This window comes from Neofelis nebulosa, chromosome 9 (assembly GCF_028018385.1).
Source record: "Neofelis nebulosa isolate mNeoNeb1 chromosome 9, mNeoNeb1.pri, whole genome shotgun sequence".
NCBI classification, from domain to species: Eukaryota; Metazoa; Chordata; class Mammalia; order Carnivora; family Felidae; genus Neofelis; species Neofelis nebulosa.
In genome coordinates this window covers 129,903,883-129,927,187 of record NC_080790.1, presented here as the reverse complement: position 1 = coordinate 129,927,187, position 23,305 = coordinate 129,903,883, and the positions used below count along the sequence as shown (strand labels likewise).

Here is a 23,305-nt window from a genome sequence, read left to right as displayed (position 1 = left end):
CCGAGGGTAACTGGAGCCTTTGAAGGGTTTTCAAGGCTCCTTCTGGCAGCTTGGTGGAAGATGCAGTGGATGTTGGCTAGAGAACACTGGAGAGGCCAGAAGGAAAGCTGCGTCGGTAATTCAGGTGAGGTCATGGCGGGTTTTGAGATGCTGGTAGCAGTGGGATAGTGATGTGGGAGCTAACGTCATAATTTTGTAACGTGGGGTGCCGAGGTAGACAAAGGAGTCAAAGATGATGTTTAGGCTAACTCTTGAGCAACCTGGAGGGACGTGTAGCACCTTCCCTAAGGTGCTGGGGGGTGAAGGACCCAGCACGAGGTGTGGCAGTGAGAGGGCAGAGGAAGAGCTCACTCAGTTTGGGCCATGCAGAACCAAAGATGCTTTCGAGTCATTCTGCAGACAGCTCTTAGAAGAAGCTGGCTCTGTGGGCCTAGAGCTCCAGAGAGCTGTCTGGTCGAGAACTACGGGTCTGGGCTCATCAGCACATGGACGGTAACGAAAGCCAAGAGAAGAGTGGTCAGTGGGGGGAGTCTGCCTGGGGAGAGGACATGGGGTGAGTCTAGGGCAGAGGCTGAAGAATTCTAACAGCTAAGGGAAGGGAACCAGGAGATGGCAGCTGCCAAGGAAATGGAAAAGGAATATGGTAAAGAAAGAGGAGAAGAAACCAGGATGGTGTTGCAGCAGCAGCAAGTTTCTAAGAGGAGGGCCGGGTCAAGAGCACGAAACAGGCTAAAGATGAAGTGGAGGGGACTAAGAGAGACTGACCTATCTGCTGGAGTCAGTGACGTGCCTTGTCCTGTCCGGCCTTTGGGGGAGGGCAGGGTTCAAAGCACAGGTTGGAGGAGCTGAGTAAAACTGGGAAAGAAGAGAAACTGAAGCAGTGGGGGAGGACAACCAGCTCAAGGTGTCTGGGTATGAACTTGGAGGAGAGGTAGGGGCCGGTAGGTAGATGGTGGGAGAAACCCAATCACGTTCAGATGCTATTTGGGAAGAGAGCCAACAGCAGGCGACACCCAACGCACTCGAGTGGGAGGGAGAAGGCCCAGGTGGAGAAAGGAGAAAAGGTCTAGATGATACTGTGAGCCCGTGGACTTCTGGCTTCTGGTTTCTTCACAAAGTAGGAATGTTGACTATTTATTAAACGGCTACCATTTATTAATCCCTTACCATGAACACTTACCAGTCTGTAATTATACATTTGATTATATGTGAATCCCCAGTGCCTGGCACAGTGTTCAGTCAATACTGCGTACGCCTGAATATGAAGACATCATCCATTTCCCCAATAAGGAAATTTTAAAAAGTTTTTTGGCCAAACTGAACATGAGAGCTTTCACCATTGCAGATGAAATACTCAAATGCCTGCCGATTCTCACTTACTTACTTACCTAAATCAAAAGTAAAAATATTTTGTCTAGTCGTAAGAAGTCAGAAGGATCTTCTTTAAACCTAGACCAGGTCTTGCCACTCGAACCTCCAATGCTCCCATCTCACCCAGAGAAAAGCCCCAGATCTGCCCCCCTCCGGCAGCTGCCTGTTGACGCACTCCCATGACTGCCCCCTCACTGCCCTGCCCCAGTGTAACACACAGGCTCCCGTTAGGGCCTCTGAACATTCCCTCCAGGAACGCTCTTCCCTACCTGGTCAGCAGGTTTGTCCCTTGTTTCATTCAGGTCTCGGTTCAAATGCCATTTTCTTGATCTGTCTGGGATGACAAAGGACTTCAAGGACTGCCGCCGTGTGTAGGATTAGACCTTGTGATTTCCTGATGTGTAACCGGAGTCCAGGGCTTAACTGCTTTAGCCAAAGGTGGGGGTATAAAGGCAGGGGTAAGAAGACTGGTACTGTCCGTAGCAAGAGGGAATGATAAAGAGGGAGGGGCATGGAGGGAGGAAGCTGGAGATGCTGAACTCAGTTTGGGCCGTATTCAATTTAAGGTTCCCATGGGATTGGGATCGGAACGGACAAGGCCAGGGAGAGAAGTCCAGGAGCTGAGTGCCCACAATGCAGCAGGCGTCCTGCCAGGGTTTTGTGTACATTGCTCCTTGAATCCCAAGAACTTTAAGATGCAGCTATTCCTGGAAATGTATGACTAGATAAAAGCAACACTTCTAGGGGCGCCTGGGTGGCTCAGTCGGTTGAGCGTCCGACTTCGGCTCAGGTCACGATCTCACAGTTCGTGAGTTCGAGCCCCGCGTCGGGCTCTGGGCTGATGGCTCAGAGCCTGGAGCCTGCTTCCGATTCTGTGCCTCCCTCTCTCTCTGCCCCTCCCCTGCTCATGCTCTGTCTCAAAAAATAAAACATTAAAAAAAAAATGTTTTTTTTTTCAATAAAAAAAAGCAACACTTCTACATTTGTTTTAAATATATGTAATTAAAAATAAGTAGACATTTGAATAGTTCATTTGCAGTGATAAACGCTCTTATAGTCAATTTGGCCAAAAAACTTTAAAAATTTCCTTACTGGAAAAATGAATGACTTCCTTATATTCAGGCATATATGTTATTTACTAGGCATCTTTTATGTGTCAGCACTGTGCTAGGCACATATTAACTGTATAATTATAAATTGATAAGGGATTAGTAATTGGCAGCTAGTTAATAAATAGCAAGTATCTCCTACTTTATAAAGAAACTAGAAGCCAGAAACATCACTCCTATTTTATTGCAGGGAAACATTTAAAAAGGGAAAATATTTGCCAGATGTCCCACAGCCAGTGGCAGCGTGCAGAACTTAAACATGCCATGACCTCAGATCTTAATGCACAAAACCCTTTACTACAACATCTCGGGGATGCTAAGTCATTGGAATGGAGCTGAAGCCACGTGTCTAAATAAAGCCTTATTTCATGGAGCACGATCACTTCTTGCCTCACCAGAACTCCCAGCTGTGACAAGTCAGGGTTGTGTTCATTTCCAAGAGAGGACAAGCTCAGTGAGGCCCCACTATTAAAGCGTCAGAACAAAGATCAGAGCCAGATGGGACTTGTGACAAACAAGAATGTCTCCTTAGAAAGAGCAACAATCTTCTAGAGTCTCCTCAGGCCCAAACCTCAGCAAAAGGTGGTTAATGAGGGACACCTGGGTAGCTCAGTCCTCAGTGTCTGACTCTTGATTTCGGCTCAGGTCACGATCTCGCGGTTCATGGGGTCGAGCCCTGTGTCAGATTCTGTGCTGACAGCAGGGCCTGCTTGGGAATTTTCTCTCTCCCTCTCTCGAAATAAACGTTTGAAATTAAAAAAAAAAAAAAAAAAAAAGTGGTTAATGAAAACAGGCATTACAGCTTGCCAATCAGATAAATTATGCAATTTATTTATATTTCACCTTTTAAAAGCCAGAACGTAACAAATTTCACTTTCTGGAAAGTCATCTTATTAGAAATACATGAAGTGCACTTAATACAAGGAAATCAGTTTCTTGGTACCATTAGTGAGATGGACACTCTCATCCGTTCCCTCAAATGAAGGCTTTGTCAAATTTCCCTCCAGATTCAGACCTCTCAAGTCAGGGAGGGCTAAGTGAACTTTTTCCCGAAATCACAGCGAAGGCGCTGACCTTAACATTTGGGCCCTCCAAAGCAACATCACATTAGAAGAGATTATTCTGCCTAGCAGAGGGCCCTGTCTTTGCTGGTCACTAGGCGTCTGCAGCCCCCACTGGCAGGCAGGGAGAGGCCCCCAACGGCGGTGCTCACAGGCCCCAAAGCTCCCTGTCACTTACAACCTCAGCCACTGACCAGAAAAACTTTCCATGTTCAGAGTAGAGAGGTCGGACACGAAAAAATGAACCTAAACCCACGTCTTTTGGTTATGTTCCTACAGATTAGACTGACACCGCTCTCAGCCTTGTATTTATTAATATTCGCAAAACATGGTGAACTTCAAGTTTCTTGAGCTAGTTTCCAGCAGTTTCCATTAACAAGTGCTCACAAGAGCTGTGTTTGCCTTTTTAACAGTGCATCTTGTCAAAAGGAGACAGCAGGCTGTGAGACTAGATTTCCCATGACCTCTGCTTTACAAGGCAGGTTTCCCACACTGATTTACAGATGGAAATCAGTTTCATAAGGAAACCATTTATGACAGAAAAGCAATACTCAGATACTCAGTTTAATCTAAGTTGCCAAATAAAAGATAAAATAACTATAGTATCTACTGGAGCCCCCAAACCTCTTCCTCCTTTTCGTGCCTCAAGGACAAGAATGTAAGCAGGTTCCCAAACAGAGAGGCAAACATGAAGCAGTCCTTTGAAAATACCACGTTAGTTTGAAAATCGGAACCAAAAAGCTACGGCCCTCGCACTGCTCTTAGCTGACCCTCCTCCCCACTTATGGATAAATGGAGTTTAACTTTCCTAACCTAGAAACACTTATTGTCACTAAAAAGATGTGGTTACACCTTATCCTAAAAAGGCACCATGCAGGCATTTACGACTGAACCAGTTAGCTCTAAGGGTGTGCAGGAGCGGTAGGAAAATAGAACTAATCAAAACTTCCAGCATCAGATCATGCTAAACCCAGAACATTCACCCCAACAGGCCTTTTGAAATGTTTCCCAGGAGGTACACTCCAGCTTCCGGCAGCTGCTGCTAAGGACCAACTAACAGAACCTGCGCAGCACAGAAGGAGCTCCCCCGCCGATGGGACACACTTTTGCCAGAGCTCACACACCTCACCTCAGGGACAAGGAGAGGAGGGAGGTGCTGGTCTCGTTTGTGCTATTCGTGACCCAGAACAGGTCCTGGCTGGCTCAGAGGACCTGAGAGATGCACACTAAAGGGGAGGAACCAGAGTGGAACAAGGGTAGGTGGAGAATCTGGATTCTCTTCCAGAAGAGGAAGCAGAAACTCCAGGGAGCAGCTGAGGGCAATCAGAGACCAGACACATGACAGAGTTAACAGTAGGGGAGACCCCAAAGGAAGGGACGGCTCTGACCTGGGGACCTTTTTCCCTGTCAGAAGTGACCACAGCTCACTTCCAGGTCTGTTGTACATTGAAGGTGTAGGAGTCACATGTTTCACGCCCAACACACAACGGACGCTCTGGAGCACGAGCTGGACAGTAGAGACTGCTCACTGATCGATGATGGAGCGCTGCAACACCTGATTCATCATGTCCTCTTCATCAACATCGTAATCCTAAGGGCGAAACACAGACCCTTGGCCTCGGCACCTGTCACAGCCGCAAAGACTCTCGTTCAATGGGGGAAGCGGGGCGGCCCAGTGACAGGCTCCGGAGACGCCTGGCCCAGCACGGATCCCAGCTTGTTTCTGGTGCCAGCCACGGAGCTCTGGGCAAACTGCTCGACTTCTCTGGGCCTCTGCCGCCTCCTCCTGAGGAGGAGAACACTGATGGCTCCCTTAGACGGGGACTATGAGGACCACAGGGCACCTGTGCGCGGGGCCTGGCACAGACCGAGTGCTCACATGGGAGGACTTTCACTGCAGTGAAACTGGACTTTTCATTCAACGAGGCCAAATTACCTACTTGATCACAACTCGGGAATTTCACCTGTCTTCAGGGCACTAACAAAAAGGACAGTTATTGGGAAGTCTGAATCTCAGACACTCTCTTAGACTGAGAATACACATTCTTAGGACAACTTAGGAAAGAGTCATGCTTTCCTTCTTGGGTCCTGAAACACAGCCTGTTCTAAAATCCTCACAGCATGTATATATATATATATATATATATATATATATATATATACACAAACAAACAAATGTTCTACTTCAAGGGTTTGGCCAAATTTATCTATTACTAGAATGCTAACACAACAGTGGGTCCCTTCAAACCCACTCAGCACTGGGGAAAGGACACAAACCGGATGACTACTTTTGGCAAGTGGATGTGCTTCGTTTGACCTAAGACGCTCTAAAAAACATGCGACACTTCATGTGGAATTCCGCCTTTCCAGCTTCTTGGGGTTGGGGGGACAGGCGGAGAAAACTGGCAATGCCGTGCCTGTGTCTCTACGCACTACTGCCAGCGGGAGCTGATGGCAGCATGACATGTGTCAGGTGCCGTCTGGCTTGCAAATCCTCAGGGAGACCATTTCCATCACCTGCCCGGTCCCCATGGGCATCTGAGCTTCAGGATCCCAAGCCAGGTGCTGGAACGGGTAGAAACTACACATACCAAAAGAAAGTGGGAAAAACTTCTGGAAGAAAACCCAGGAGCAATCTTACATCACGTCTCACTGCAGACACAACAAAGGCTCTGACCACCGAGTGGGCTCACGAACACAGACCACACAGCTGCTGTTCCAGGGAGCCCATCACATCGATGACAAAACTCAACAGGGGGACCCACAGCTTTCCAGGTAAGAGAAGGGATGTTGTTGTGCTGTTACCCCAGGGGAGAGATGAGGCCCCGGGCTCCAGACTCACCACAAAAGTGTCGTACGAAAACTGGTGCCGGCGCTGGATGTGCTCTATGAAGTTGGCGCTGCGGTAGTTGGGGTCTCCCCAAGGCATCGAGGCACATATCGGACAAACCTTTCAACAAAAAAGCACGGTCTTAGGCACCTGACCTTTGAGCTAACATTAGCCCTCCGTGGCCCGTATCTGGCCTTTCTTCCAGGGCAGCTTTCCTGACACATCAGTTTAGGGCCTGGCCACTCCTTCATAGGTACGTTCGTATCCCAGAAAACACGGTCAGTCTCCCACTCAGGTCAAACGACACGTGAGAGTGCCTAACGGCTTTGGCCATGATCCTACCCTTTCCTGATCCCCTACTGTGGTCAGGACAATGTGTTAGCCCAGGAGGGGCCTAGACTATGGCCTTCTGACCCAGCACACAAAATGATCCAAAAGCACAAAGAAAAACAAGGAAATGACAGACGAACAGTAACCTGAGGAAGTAAAACACAACCTTCTGTGCTATTTTTACAAAGTAAATGCTGAGACGAGAGGGCTGAGGTTGAAAAGCCCTCATGTAAGAAGTCGATTTGGGAATTATGGGGACCACATCAAAATAAAAAGCTTCTGCACAGAGAAGGAAACAATCAGCAAAACTAAAAGGCAACCAACAGAATGGGAGAAGATATCTGCAAACATATCAGATAAAGGGTCCGTACCCAAAATCTATAAAGAACTTATCAAATTCAACACCCAAAAACCAAATAATCCAGTAAAGAAATGGGCAAAAGACATGAATAGATATTTCTCCAAAGACATCCAGATGGCCAACAGACACATGAAAAAATGCCCAACATCACTCATCAGGGAGATACCACCTCACACCTGCCAGAATGGCTAACATTAACAACTGAGGCAACAACAGATGTTGGCGAGGATGCGGAGAAAGAGGAACCTGTTGGCACTGCTGGTGGGAATGCAAACTGGTGCAGCCGCTCTGGAAAACAGTATGGAGGCTCCTCAAAAAATTACAAATAGAACTACCCTACGATCCAGCAATTGCACTACTAGGTGTTTATCCAAGGGATACAGGTGTGCTGTTTCAAAGGGACACATGCACCCCCATGTTTACAGCAGCACTATCAACAATAGCCAAAGTATGGAAAGAGCCCAAATGTCCATTGATGGATGAATGGATAAAGATGTGGTATACACACACACACACACACACACACACACACAAATGGAGTATTACTCGACAATCAAAAAGAATGAAATCTTGCTATTTGCAGCTACATGGATGGAAATGGAGGGTACTATGCTATGTGAAATTAGAGAAAGACAAATATATGACCTCACTCATATGAGGAATTTAAGATACTAAACAGATGAACACAAAGGAAGGGAAGCAAAAATAATATAACAGGGAGGGGGACAAAACATAAGAGACTCTTAAATATAGAGAACAGAGGGTTGCTGGAGGGGTTGGGAGAGATGGGCTAAATGGGTAAGGGGCATTAAGGAATCTACTCCTGAAATCACTGTTGCACTATATGCTAACTTGGATATAAATTAAATAAATTAAAAAATAAAATAAAAACAAAAATGAAATAAAATAAAATAATACAGAAGTCAGTTTGGGCGTTGAAGACTGGGAGGTATTTGGAAAGACACAACATGAAAGGGTGCTCCACAAGACTGGCAATGGCACAGAGGAAAGGCCAGGAGTCAGCAATACAGGCATTCCAGGCGATCAGCTGGCTAGAACGGAAAATCCAGAGATGGACAGAGAGGAGCTGGGACAGGGAGAAGCAGGCCTCAGTGGTCAGCTTAGAGATGGAACTCCACCAGTAATAAGGAAGGTATCGTAACAAAAGGGATTTGCAAAAGACGAATCTGAAATGGTGGAAGATTCCTGGTGGAAGGAGCTGGGCAGGCAGCTGTGGATATGGGGCTAGATCACGGGTCAGGTCAGGAGACTGAGGAGGAGGTCACTTCCAAAGGGAAGGGCTGAAACATCCAGAGTTACGAAGGAGTTCTGCAAAGGGAGAAGGGATAGAACAGAGGGCCAATGGATGAAGGAAGAGGGGCTTCAACAGAGACAAAATAACCACAGGAATGTCAGAAAGCCAAAGGAGGGGAAAAAAGAGAAAATTAGGTTGTAGTACCAGAAACCACAATGTTGGGGATAGAACTTTTTTGAAAGGAAAAAGAGGAAAGGGTAATACTACTGAAAAAGACCACATTCAAACATTAAAAAACAACAACAACAACAAAAAACCTACGTACCAGTCTGTGATACCTAAAGGAGTGATAAACACTTTCCTAGTAATTTTTTTTTAATGTTTATTTATTTTTGAGAGACAGATCATGAGTGGGAGAGGGGCTGAGAGAGAGGAAGACACAGAATCCAAAGCAGGCTCCAGGCTCTGAGCTGTCAGCCCAGAACCCGACATGGGGCTCAAACCCACAGACTGTGACATCATGACCTGAGCTGAAGCCAGATGCTTAACCGACTAAGCCACTCAGGTGCACCGTAATTTCATATACATTCCCTTTCCCCACAACTATAAAGATACTACTCTCAAAAGGAAAATGACAGCTTTACACAGAAGACAGCTGGTGGACACGAAGCGATCCAAGTGAACGTTACCAACAAAGGGGCCAACCGATATCACATGACCCCTGAAGCGGCATCTGGAGGACACATCGCTTATGGAATGTCCCTGCTTCTAATGATGAAAAAACACACAAACCGAAATCCAAGGACCTCTTACAAAACAACTGGCCTGTCCTCTTTAAAAATGTTAAGGTCATGGAAGGCAAAGAAAGACCTAGCACCAGAGACATGACAATTACGTGTAACACACAGATCAAGGACTTGGGGGCAGGAAGATATTGCTATGAAGGACATAACAATGGTTGAAATTCAAGGGCGGTCCACTTTTTTTTTTTTTTTTTGAAGTAATCTCTAGGCCCAACGTGGGGCTCCAACTCATGACCCCGACATCAAGAGTTGCATACTCCGCCAAGTGAGCTGGCCAGGCACCCCTACAATTGTTAAAATTTAAACATGAATTTTATATTAGATATCAGATTATGTCAAAGTTACATCTCCTGAGTGTGACAAACACAAAAAAACGTGATTTTCGAAGAAAATGCTCTTGTTCTTAGGAGGTATATGCTGAAGTGTGTAGGACAAAAGGTAATGGTATCTGTAACTTATTATTGAATGGCTAGCAAAATGTAGAGTATCACGCAGAGTATCATTAAGCATATACTGTAAAATGTTACCAATCTGTGAATCTAGGTGAAGGGTACACAGTTCGCTGCACTACTCCTGTTCATTTTTCTGTTTAATTTTTTTCCATAAAAAGCTCCTCTTACCACAGATTTGGTGTCCGTGCTATGGGACAGCTTGCAGTGTTCCACTAGCCCTTCCTGATCGAAGTTCTTCTCAGGACAGTACGGGCAAGGGAAGGTGTAACGGTTTGGGACGTTCCTGGAAGATGAAAGGCAGAACAGAAGAAATCTCTTTGTGAGTACCCTTCCACACTTCCATCTCCATACCTCCAACAGGGAGCAGAGTTCAAAGTGTTATGACAGGGATTCTGACAATTACCAGAAGCACATCACCTGTTTCAAACTTAACTTCATAGCAGAGCTAACATTTGAAGTGAACATCAGAGTCCTCCACACCCCACCCCAAAACGAAAACGGACAGATAACAGTTGTACATCCGTAGCCAGCATACATCTGAATGATAACTATACATCCACTTCCCCAAACTCCTACAACTAAACCCTGAAACATGCAAAGTGTCCACTGTCTTCAGAGCAGAAGAGGACCTGCACCTGAGGGAGTCATTCACCTTGGCTGAAGGGAGGCATCCTTGGTGGTGGCCTTCACACCTTCCATGATGTAATTCTGGTATTTGGAACAGGTAGCCACGTGGGCCCGGATCTTGGATAGGAAGAACTTAGGAAGAATGACAGCCCACAAGTTAGTCAGACCTTGGACCAGGTCCCACATAGTCCCGAAGCAAGGGCAAGGTGAAAACCAGACCTGTACCACCCTGCAAACAGTCTCACCAGGCTCCCAGCTATGCTGACAGGGCTAAAACCACGTTTGTGGCAGGGGCTCTGTTAATACCAAAGCTGATGTCTTACTTGACCAATCCAGGATGTCTGCTTCCACTCGAAAATCACTCTCCTAGAGGTTTTTGTATTCAAGGTATGCTCTCTGCTCAGACACACTCCAAACCCAGGGAAGGTTTAAAAGTTTTACACATAGCATTTAAACTAGCCTCTTCACAGCAAGCCGAGAACCACATTCTATTATGTGCAGCAGCAAAAAGTAATCATTTAAGTATAAGAGATAAAGACCAGTAATTCTAGTTAAGGTACAGAATTCCAGACTGTGGTAAATAATCTTTAAAAAACAAAAACAAAAAGCAGAAATCCAGAAACCTGAATTCTATTTCTCCTACAGAATCTAGCCTTTACGAGTTGAAAAGAGAAAACCTAGAGGAGAGCGCTTCATCGCAGGTGTTCTAAAAAGAAAGAAAAAGTATAAGGAATGAAGAAAAAGGGGAGGTAAAGGGAAGATAAACATTTTCTGAGGCAGAATACACGTAGAGATATGATACAATACAAACATTAATCTTTAAAATGGAGAATATCAAAAGTATACAGAAAAAGAAAAATCCATCACGCATACATCAAGTAATGGGTAACTTCATTTCAATATCCTGAGTTCCAAGATTAAAGGAAGGCACAAGAAAAAAAGAAAGTTTCAATATTTGAGCTCTGGTTTACCATAATGCTTCTTTCTGTCTTACCTCCAGCTAAAGAACTTGACTTCGAGCTGCCAACCAAAGAGCTCCCAATTAAAAGGGATGGCAAATATCCCTATTCAGAACAGTAGCCACTGTGTACCCTTAGTGCTAAATCAATCTGAAAGGAAGGAGATGGTAACGTATATCCATTCTATGGCCATCCACACGTTAAATGTGTTAAAGTAATGAAACTGACACGTTAGACTAGTAAGTCATTAAGTGAAAGTTTTTTTTCAAAAATGAGAAAAAGCTCTAGAATTATATACTGTGATCCTATTTTGTAAAATTCTGACAACTTTATTCGGTAAAAACCTTAGATCTGCATTTGTCAAAGGGCAAAAAATGTTTTGCAGCCTTCTAAACTGAATCACTTGTAAAGAGGTCATCTCTGGGGGCACCTGGGTGGCTCAGTTGGTTAAACGTATGACTCTTGATTTTGGTTCAGGTCACGATCTCACAGTTTGTGGGATTGAGCCCTGTGCTGAGCCCTATGCTGGGCTCTGTGCTGACAGCATGGAGCCTGCTTGGGATTCTGTCTCTCTGCCCCTGCCCCCGCCCCCACCCCCATTCACTCACACCCCCTCTCAAAATAAATACATTAAAAAAATAAAAAGGTAATCTCTAGAGTAGGAAACAAGCCTACATTATTTTATACTTTTGTATGATCTGAAATTAAGAAAATCATAATGATTTTAAAACCTGTAAGGCTGTGTGCATCTCTTGGAAAATAAGAATAACATTTCTCCTTTATTACAGATGTTAAATACACTGGATTCTAACAAGATTATACAACAGAATGGGTGCACTTCAAATGTTTGGTATTGCTATTATAATCAAATAATTTCATACTGACCTTTATGTCGTGATTCCTATCAAGTGCTAAAAAGTTCAAATATTAAGTTTTATATCTATATTGACACAGATGACAAAATTTTCCCTCAAATTCGTTACAGCAGATAACTTTTTTGAGATGACCTCATCTTATGTTAAAACAATTAAGAAACAAAGGCTCCTGGATGGCTCAGTTAGTTAAGCATCCAAATCCTGATCTCATGGTTCAGGAGACAGAGCCCTGCGTCAGGTTATGTGCTGACAGTGTGGAGCCTGTTGGGGTTTTCTCTGACCCTTCCCAGCTTGCAAAGGCGTGTGTGTGCTCCTTCCTTCAAAATAAATACATATTTAAAAAGAAATAAATAGCACTGTCATTATGATCTAAAGTTACGCATAATTTTGGAAAAGCGCGTCTTTTAAAGGAACAAAATGGGATAACGTTTTAGTTTCCAAAGCTACGATGTATAATATACTAAACCAACTCTTAAAAAAGCAAATCAAAACCAATAAAGGTACTAAAATCAAACAGCACAGCCACGGCTGCAGATAACTAGCATGCACACGTGCTGTTAGTCACCTAGTCATGCTCTAACTTGAGAAACACGTGGCAACAGCTCTGTGTTTTACCCCCTCATCGCAGAAGGACACCGACTTCCGTTTTACTTCCACATACATTTTTACGGCAGCCATGGCAAGAAGTCTCTGTGCTCTCGATCTGCCGCTCGAGCTCCGCGGCTCGGACGCCAGGTGCCAGAGCGCTGCGACACACCCCACAGACAGGCTTCTTCGGCTTCAGACATTCCTGCAGGCATGCAGAGCAAAAGCTAGAACAAGACACACAGAGAACCTGCGTCATGCATCGTGGAGACAAGACAACAAAAATGGATAAACTTTTAAAAAGACGTCAATGAGTAATGGGTTAAAAACACGTCGCTCCCTAACTCCTGATTCAAATGCGGAGTCCTCCCAGGCCATAAGAGCAGGGGGTGGAGGTCCTGCAAAGCACACACAGGTCCACCAACAGAAACAAATGCGAAACAAAACGCCAACTATCATGGGACACGGTGAGAGGGGTCATGGCACAGTCTTCAAACCTCAGCACCTGCCACTGAGGGACCTGGGGGAGTTTTCCTGAACCTCGGTTTTTCCTCTGTGAAATGGAGACGGCAGCAGCTACCTCTGGGATTACTGGAATGGGATATGGATAGCAGACCCTTCTTGGTACACTGTCAAGCACGTGTGAAATGCACCACAAACAGGAGGAGCTACCATTCGAGGTGAATACAAAGCACCACGAGGACACAGAGAGAAGACCAACTAGTTGTGACCCAAGGAGGTCAGGGCTGGTAAGACTTCAAAGGCAGCATCCATGAAACAGCCTCAGAAGAAAGAGCTCCACTGGCAGAAGGGAAGAATACTCTAGGCCCTTAGACTTAAAAAATTCAGGATGCACCTAAGGAAATAAAAGTCTAACACTTTTCCTCAGAAACAGTAGGAACCCAGATGTTTAAAGATGTCAATCAACAAGGCCAAATCCAAGTTTTAGAAAAATAGCTGAGGTTATCATGGACAATAGAGTTCTTGGTTTTTAAATTTTTTTTTTTTTTTTTTTTTTTAAGGTGAGGAAAGACAGGAGCCTTGAAGTAGAACCAAACAGATAGCTAAGGCAAGGAATTCTGAGGGCCTGAGGCAACAGTGAATTAACCGAAGAAATGATTCAGAGGGGGAGTCAGCAGTACTCGGTAGCTTACTGAGTTTGGAGAAGGGAAGTCAAAGATGGCCAAGTTTCTATCCTGAAACTAGGCAGGTAATAATGCTGAGATAAGAATGAACGGACACACAGAAAGAATGGACACTAAGACATGAAAATAGCCCAGCTACATGCCCAACCTGAGACACTTAAGGCAGGATAATAAAATGTTAGGAAGAATTCAACACGTATCATCAAAGGTAACCGCACATCTCACAAATTTTTACCGTCTCTAAAGACTTTCTTCCTCTTTGTCATTAAGCTAGGTGTTAACACTGCCACACGAAACAGACCAGGCTGGAAGAAGGTGAGGGGGCCTAGTGATTCATCACTGAGAGTAAAGCAGAGAAGGAAACAAAATCCCAGTCTTGATTTTTTTTTTTTAATGTTTACTTATTTTTGAGAGAGCAAGAGGGAGTGAGCAGGGAAGGGGCAGAGAAAGAGGAAGATACAGAATATGAAGCAGGCTCCAGGCTCCGAGCTGTCAGCACAGAGCCCGACGCGGGGCTCAAACTCACAGACGGGGATATCATGACCTGAGCTGGAGTCCGATGCTTAAGTGACTGAGCCACCCAGGCACCCTGATGTTTATATTCCAAAGTGGAGAAAAACACAAATGTTAATTTCCAATACGGATGAAGTATACGAAGGGAATAAAACAAGGCAAAGAGATCAGCCGACATAGATCATACCGAGCTTCTTTAAAGAGGTAGTAGTATTTGAGTGGCACCTGGGCGGCTCAGTCAGTTGAGTGACTGACTCTTGATTTGGCTCAGATCACGATCCCTGGGTTGTGGGAACAAGCCCTGAGTCAGGCTCCGTGCTGAATGTGAGGCCTGCTTTGGATTCTCTTTCTCTGGCCCTCTGCCTCTGAGCTGAGACCCAAAACTATGAGGACACAGCCACACAGACCTGGACACAAAGAGGTACACGCAGAGATGATATACCAAGTGCAAAGGCGTTTCCAAAAAGCAGGAAGGGAGGCTTTGGGACCATGATGGGTAGACCACTGAGAGAGGGTAAGTGATTAGGTTGGAGAGGCAGACAGGGTCTTGTGGCCATCAGTTCTTGTACCTCTTCTCAAAGGCAGATCACCAGAGTAACCCAAGAGAACTGAGGGTCCCAGAGAAACGAAGCCTAGATGGTAGGTAGAAGCAGCTTCAAGCCTTCCTCCAAGCACACACCAGGATACACAGCTCATTAACCAAATATGCACAAGCCACTTTGTGCCAGAGACATGCCCAACATGCAAGTTTTTTGTTTTGTTTTGTTTAACGTAACGTATTGTCAAACTGGCTAACATACAGTGTAAAGTGTGCTCTTGGTTTTGGGGGTAGATTCTCGTGGTTCATCGCTTACATACAACACCCAGTACTCATCCCATCAAGTCCCCTCCTCAATGCCCATCACCCGTTTTCCCCTCTCCCCGCCCATCAACCCTCAGTTTGTTCTCTGTATTTAAGAGTCTCTTACGGTTTGCTTCCCTGTCTTTTTTTCCCCTTCCCTTCCCCCATGGTCTTCTGTTAAGTTTCTCAAGTTCCACATATGAGTGAAAACATATGCCTTTCTCTGGCTTATTTCACTTAGCGTAACACCTTCCAGTTCCATCCGTGTTGTTGCAAATGGCATGATTCCATGCTTTCTCATTGCCAAGTAGTATTCCATTGTATATATAAACCACATCTTCTTTATCCACTCCTCAGTTAACGGACATCTAAGCTCTTTCCATAATCTGGCTATTGTTGAAAGCACTGCTGTAAACATTGGGGTACATGTGCCCCTATGAATCAACACTCCTGTATCCTTTGGATAAATTCCTAGTTGTGCTATTGCTGGGTCGTAGGGTAGTTCAATTTTTTGAAGAATCTCCACACTGTTTTCCAGAGCAGCTGCACCAGTTTGCATTCCCACCAACAGTGCAAGAGGGTTCCTGTTTCTCCACATCTTCCCCAGCATCTGTTGTTGCCTGAGTTGTTAATTTTAGCCACTCTGACAGGTGTGAGGTGGTATCTCAGTGTGGCTTTGATTTGTATTTCCCTGATGAGGAATGACGTTGAGCATCTTTTCATGTGTCTGTTGGCCATCTGGATGTCTTCTTTGGAAAAGCGTCTATTCATGTCTTCTGCCCATTTCTTCACCGGATTATTTGTTTTTTTGGGTGTTAAGTTTGGTAAATTCTTTATAGGTTTTTATACTCTTTATCCGATGTCATTTGCAAATATCATCTCCCATTGTTGTTTGCCTTTTAGTTTTGTTGACCATTTCCTTTGCAAGCCTGGTTTTAAATGGTTCCTGTATCTTGGGCTGCCTTTCCGTTTCCCTTTTTTATTTATGGGCCTTGATCTAGTCCAGTCTTCTCGGTGCTCCACCCTTTCTGTTACAGCGGTATGTACAAAGTCCCTTCTCCAGCTATATGCCACTGAATTGCAGAGACACAGTCATTTAGGGCTTGAAATAAAGTTTTATAAAAACTCAATGCCCCATCCAGCCAGAGCTACAAAGATGCTGGTTTCCAAGCATAGACATTAGCAAATATCTGCCACTTCTTGCTGAGCAAAAAGCCCTTGGCTAGAGCTAAGGGAGACTCAGCTCCCCTCACAGGGGTGCATCTATCTGTCTTCAATCAGCACTGAGTTGACAAACACCTGGAACTAGCGTGGTGAGTATAGAAAAGAGCCAAGGTTTAAAACCCAGTACTTCCCCCTTGACCTCTGACCTGGGGAAGGTTCATGTGGCTCAATAAAACCTCGAATTTTGCGGCTCTTCAGTTGCTAAATTGCACTAGATCAAGCCTCTTTATAAACATTAATGGTAAATGAAATCCAGTGAGGCGCGCCTGAGTGGCCTAGTCGATTAACTAACTGAGAGTTAAGAGCTGGCAAGGTCAATCTTGCCTCAGGTCATGATCTCTTAAGATCGAGCCCTGAGACTGGCTCTTTACTGACAGCACGGAGCTTGCCTGCGATTCTGTCTCTCCCTCTCTCTGCCCCTCCCCTGCTCAGTCTGTCTCTATCAAAAATAAATAAGAAAAAAAAAAAAAGTAAAGAAAAGAAATCCAATGAATTGGTCCAAAATTAGGTAAATGTAGAAAGGAGGGCTGATCCAAGGAAAAGAGGATTCAATGAGAACACTATCTAGCCTCCACCGTAACTCACATGGTTCATCCACCCATTACCCAATCGCTCCCCTACTCATCCCCACCACTTTGATCCCTGTACTATCCTCCTACCGCACAATGAATTTTCACAATACTTTGAACACTTGTTAGTCTCACCTACCATCTATTCACTAGACTGTAAACTGAGGGCACTATCACCTTGTTTCTTACTACGCCCCAAGAATCTGGCACCTAGTGAGCACACAAATACTTTAGTTGGCTGAATGGAAGACTGGAAGATGGATGCTCAGACACACGTTAGGCACTGGGGACACAGAGAGGGGCAATACAGATATGGTCACTGCCCTCATGACCTCGAAGTTTTGCTCGATGTAAGGACGAAGGAAGCCCCAGGAGTGAAGCAGAGTAGCTTAAGTAGGGATGGTGATAAGGGAGGTGGCTTAAACCGGGACTTGAAGTCTGGAAAGGATGTGCAGTAGTTGGCAGGGGAGATGCAGATGGGGTGTGAAGAATTCCAGGCTAACTCAACTGCAAGTGGGAACAGCCCAAAGCCAGAAAGAGCTTAGAGGACTTGAAGAAGCAAACCGCAGTCAGTGTGGCTGGAGAGCCCTTGCCAGGTGCCAATCATTCTCTGGGCTGGCAAGGAGACACCTGCAGTTCATCTGGGAAGGGCCAGACAATGGTGAGCCTGCCCCCTGCGAGCCTCGATGCCCTCACCTGCAAAATGGCTGCCAACCCTCTTCCTCTGCAGGACTGCAGCACGAATGAGAATACCTGTGCAGCCCAGCAGGCGCCTATCGTGCCTACTCTCCAGCAAAGGTGTCCTAAAAACAATACCAAGGTGATACCCATGATAAGCACTGCGGGAGACCACCGAGGAAATGCCAACTCCCAGCGGCGAGAAGTGGCCGCATTTTCTACAGTTGTTTCAACTTAGGTGTGTCTGATGGAGCAAGGCTTAGGTTCGAATCCCGCCAACCTCAAGGCGCCTATCATTTTCAGACACATTTCCTTCAGTCGTCCTAACCAGCGTATGAGCAACACGCAGGTCACGGAAGCTTAATCTCAAACAAAACGCAGCAAACCTCGCACACAAGTAGGAACGCCAACAATCGCTACCCGCAACTCCCAACCCCTTTCACAGTTAAAGGCAGACTGGTGAGATCTATTATCAAGACTTCCCTTTTGTTCTTTTAGTCTAGTTCAGCGTTTTTCCAGTTTCGGTGCACATTCGAATTACTTGGCAGAACTGGAGACATGACGCCATACGTGCCTTACTTTAGGAGCGATGCACAGGCTACTCAATAGAAACTGCGGCTAAGGGCCGACTTTTTTTTTTTTTTTAAGTAAACTCTGACCACGTCGAGATCCAGAGTCGCACTCTCTACCGGTGGAGCCAGCCAGGCGCCCCACCTACGGCCGAGGCCAATTTGAGACCCTCCCTAATCCCCAGCAGGGTGCCACTCCACTATCGGCGATGAGAAGGAGCCTGACAGGCCGCCTGGAACAGCGTAGGCGCTCAACAGACGGCGGGATATTTGGAAGCGAGCAGGGCGGAGAAGCACGCCCCGCCAACTTCCACAGACCTTCAGGAACCCCGGAGGGCCCCGCGAAGAGCCGCCTGTGGACCGGTCCTTGAGCTTCCGCCCCGGGACCCTCCCAGCCCGGGTCTCGCCCCTCCCTACCAGACTCCCCCCGACCAGGCCCAGGCTTGCCGCTTACACGTGACCACAGGGCACCTGCACCGGCTTCTCGTACACTTCTAAGCACACAGGACACGTGAAGCGGCCCAGGGGGTCGGTCTCCGCGGCGGGCCCAGCCAGCTGAGCACCACCTTCACGGTCCTGCTGTTGCGCCGCCATCTTGCTGCCGCGCAGAGCGGCGCAACGGCGGCCGAGAAGGAGGAGCCCGAGGGGGCGGGGCGGAGGTAGTAGGCTGGCGCGCGCTGGGGGCGGGGCTCGCGGCCCACGGGGGGAGGGACGGGGTGAATCGCGGTGCGGTCCGGGGCACTTGGGGCGTGGCTTATGGGAAGGGCGCGAGGCTGGGGAGGGGCCAGAGGATGGGCCACTCCTCCTGGCCCTCCGACCGGAGGCTGGGAGGGAGGGTGAGAGGAGGGAAATCTGGAAAATGTGGAAGTCCCCTCCAGAGACCGGAAGGATTGGAACAGGCCTTGTGTCACTGCAGGTGTTTCCTCGATTTAAATCATGACTGTCATCACTATTACTTAATATTTTACCCCAAATCGAGTTGCCTTTTCTTTAAACTTAGGCAAATTTTACTTACTTTTATTTTTTAGGCAAATTTTGAAGGGAGACCACTCCTGAGCTACAAACAGAAAAATCTTGTTTTTTTAAGTTTATGTATTTATTTTGAGAGAAAAGGGGAGAGAGAGAGTGCATGTGAGGGAGGGGCAGAGAGAGAGGGAGAGAGAAGAACCCTAAGCAGGCTCCACACTGCCTGCACAGAGCCCAACACAGGGTTTGTTCTCACGAACAGTGAGATGATGACCTGAGCCGAAATCCCACTGAGCCACCCAGGTGCCCCAAAATCTGCCTTATTTCTTTTTTTTTTAATTTTTTTACGAGTGTTGACAGTTTATTTTTTTATTTTGTTTATTTTTTTAAATTTACATCCAAATTAGTATAGCATTGGTGGTATAGTGGTGAGCATAGCTGCCTTCCAAATTGTTAGTATACAGTGCAACAATGATTTCAGGAGTAGATTCCTTAGTGCCTCTTACCCATTTAGACCATCCCCCCTCCCACAACCCCTCCAGTAACCCTGTGTTTGTTCTCCATATTTATGAGTTTCTTCTGTTTTGTCCCCCTCCCTGTTTTTAGATTATTTTTGTTTCCCTTCCCTTATGTTCATCTGTTTCGTCTCTTAAAGTCCTCATATGAGTGAAGTCATATGATGTTTCTTTCTCTGACTAATTTCACTTAGCATAACACCCTCTAGTTCCATCCACATAGTTGCAAATGGCAAGATTTCATTCTTTTGGGTTGCTGAGTAATATTCCATTGTATATATATACCACATCTTTATCCATTCATCCATCGATGGACATTTGGGCTCTTTCCATACTTTGGCTATTGTTGATCGTGCTGCTATAAACATGGGGGTGCATGTGTCCCTTCGAAACAGCACACCTGTATCCCTAGGATAAATGCCTAGTAGTGCAATTGCTGGGTCGTAGGGTAGTTCTATTTTTAGTTTTTTGAAGAAACTCCATACTGTTTTCCAGAGTGGCTGCACCAGCTTACATTCCAAAAAAAATCTGCCTTATTTCTAAGAGCACCTTAAAAGTACAGTGGAAACAAGACAGAATCATTAATTCACGCTGACGCTGAGAAGGGAAAGTAGCGATGACCAGAGGCGTTGAAGACAGGCCACGGCCACCCTGAACTGGCCCAGTGAAAGCAGAAATGGGAGGCTCGGCTCCCTCGGGAAGTCACCGTTTTTCAGTGTTGCATACACACACTTCCTGGCCCTGGTGATGGGGCCCAACTCCTGCTCTGTGTAGACAGGGAAGCTGAGGCTTCCCGAGGTAGTTGAGACCTGAATCTCACAAGAAGGCGGCAGACCTGCAGCCCAGATGTTTTGAATTCCAACTTTCTCCACTTTCTACTGCACCAAATTGGCTCTTGTGGCCAGCCCATTTACCAAAAGATACATCTTGTTAAAAGGCAGGCTCCGCTAACAATTCTAACCAGGTTTTCTTAACCAGGATAATCATTGATCAATTACACTTCCACTCTGAAAGGCCGCAGAGGCCTCACAGTCTGTAGACTACACAGGACAAATAAATCCTGTTTGTTAACCAGGTTAATTGAATGCAAGAGGATTATTTTTAGCGATCCATGTGAGCATCTTTTCACCAATAAATAACTTGGCACGTATATGTAGCAGCCCAAGAGGGACCATGTTTACACTTTACTGTTTCTTTTTCCTGTTCCTATGGCAGGCATCCATGCATCTGATCTCTTTCCAGCCAAATATGCCTTGTCTCCCCTCCAGAGATGGGGTTGCCTTGGCAGAGGCAGAGACGTGCTGTAGGTATTTACAAGACTTTCTGTTAGCCTTGTAGCTGCCGCCAGACCCTGGCAGGGGAGCCCCAGACCTGGGCTTCAGTTTGACCGCCTCCAGTTTGGCCTCTTGAGATGAACTTACCACGAGCTTATACACGTGGTCACAGAGACAAAAGGACAGGATTGAAATATTAATAGTGAACTTTTTTTGTGCTTATCATTCTAGGCATTTTACATAAATCCTCATTGCAGCCTATGACTTAGGTTCCACTCTCCCCATTTTACAGCTATGCAAATTGAAGCAGAAAGAAATGAAATTACCTTTTAACACAAATGGAAAATGGTACTCAGGATTTGAACACATGCAGTCTGGCTTCGGGACCTGTGCACCTAAGAGTATCAGTCACCTGGAAGGCTCCTTAAACCACCAAATGCTGAAGCCAACCTTGAGAGTTCCGGATGCAGCAGGCCAGTGGAGGTAGGGCCAAGGATTTACAACAGTTTTCCAGGTGAGGCCTGCTGCTGCTGGACTAGGGGCCATGCTTTGAGAACCGCTAGCCTACACTATCCTCCCCTCCCCCCATCAGTGCTGAGACTAGCTTGAATGTGCTACATCACTTCCTGTTTTTCCTAAGCATCCCCAGTGAGAATTTCTTCCCTATCCCTTCTCAGCTTGCAAATGCGTTGCCAGTTCTCACCTCCACACTCATACTGGCTGTTTTTCAAACCACAATCAGCCTAATAATGTGTGTTAAATCAACAAACCTTCCCTTCATAATGTCCTCAAGGGAACCATTTCCCACAACAGTCTCTTCCTCTCCTGGAGCCCTTGTCAGTGTCTCTCAGGCTGCCCACATCATCTAAGATCTTCTGTGAGCCTGGAATGGGGGTGTCGGTCCTACTCTAAGACTTCACAGACTTGATTTTTTTTTTTTTAATTCATTTATTTTAAGAGAGAGAGACACACACAGAGGGAATCCCAAGCAGGCTCTGCACTGTTAGTTCAGGGCCCAATGCGGGGCTCAGACTCACAAACTGTGAGATCATGACCTGAGCCAAAATCAAGACTCAGATATTTAACCCACTTGAGCCACTCAGGTGCTCCTTGGCAGGCTCGATTTTTGCCACCAACGTAGACTCACTCATTCAGGCAACAAAGAGTCCCTGAGGGTCTCTTGTGTGCCAGGCCTTCTGCAAGGTTCAGGGAAGAAATATGGGGTCTCTAATGGGCAGTGAGGTAGGTGGGTGGAGGCAGATCCTTTAAAAAGTTATTCAGCTAAATAAAGATCCTAAGGAAATCTGCAAGGAGATCTGTCTTCTGTAGCGTGAGGTGAACCAGTCATGCCGTGCCCATGCTCCTCACCCACAGAAACTGTGAGATAATCTACACGTGTTGTTTAAGCCACTAAGTTTGTGGTCATTTGTTATGCAGTGATGGACAATATAATCTCCTTTGTGGGCCATTTCCCTATAATTATTTAAGTTACAAGAGCACATACCCTTTGATTTATGTCTTCTATTTTCAGGACTTTATCCCATAGACCTGAACCATCCAATATTATGGTTATTTAAATGTAAATAAATTAGGGGCTCCTGGGTGACTCAGTGGGTTAAGCGTCCAACTATGGCTCAGGTCATGATCTCACGGTTCATGGGTTTGAGCCCTGCGTCAGGCTCTGTGCTGACAGCTCAGAGCCTGGATGGAGCCTGCTTCAGATCCTGTGTCTCCCTCTCTCTCCGTCCCTCCCCTGCTTGTGTTCTGTTTCTCTCTCTCTCAAAAACAAATAAACATCAAAAAATTTTTTTAAATTTAAATAAATTAAAAACAAAACTAAAGATTCATTTCCTCTGTCTCACAAGTCATATTTCTAGAGCTCAATAGCCACCTATAGCTAGTGGCTATGTATTGGATACAGCAGATATGGAACATCTCCATCGCCACAGAAAGTTCTGTGGGCAGTGCTGCTATAGACCCACCCCCACATGTGGCACACAAGCAATTTTGAGCTTTACATACTTTAAAGCTATTTAAGGCCTAACTCTTAGAACCCCACCAAATTTTTGGACACCTTGTAAATTCCGGATACGAATCCTTTACCAGATATATGTATTGCAAATATTTTTTCTCAGTCTGTGGCATGCCTATTTATATTCTTAACTGCGTCTTTTTTACATATATGTCACATTGTAAAACTTATTATGGAGAATTTTCAACATATATAAAAGTAAATTGGAATGATAAATTTACATGTACCTATTGCCCAGCTTTATTAATTATCAACTTATGACAAGTTTTATTTGTTCTATACCCTCCTCAGTTCCTCCCTTCACCCACCACCTGCATTATTTTGAAGCAAATTTAATTGTCTTTCGATGAGCAGAAAATTC

At 45.7% G+C, this 23,305-nt stretch overlaps 1 protein-coding gene and 1 long non-coding RNA gene across 2 annotated transcripts; one reads left to right on the top strand and one right to left on the bottom strand.

Annotated features, from left to right (window-relative positions):
- Positions 1 to 208: 208 nt before the first annotated feature.
- Positions 209 to 2,853, top strand: LOC131485915 (uncharacterized). Its single transcript, XR_009249074.1, has 2 exons — positions 209 to 492; positions 2,671 to 2,853. It is a non-coding gene; the product is annotated as an uncharacterized LOC131485915 (long non-coding RNA).
- Positions 2,854 to 4,706: 1,853 nt separating this feature from the next.
- Positions 4,707 to 18,787, bottom strand: RNF114 (ring finger protein 114). The gene is made up of 6 exons (XM_058685925.1): positions 18,612 to 18,787; positions 12,695 to 12,845; positions 10,225 to 10,331; positions 9,741 to 9,855; positions 6,384 to 6,491; positions 4,707 to 5,132 (listed from the first exon to the last, which is right to left on the bottom strand). Exons 1-6 carry the CDS (start codon positions 18,749 to 18,751, stop codon positions 5,067 to 5,069), a joined length of 687 nt encoding a protein of 228 aa, XP_058541908.1. The 5' UTR covers positions 18,752 to 18,787; the 3' UTR covers positions 4,707 to 5,066.
- Between the last annotated feature and the right edge of the window lie 4,518 nt (positions 18,788 to 23,305).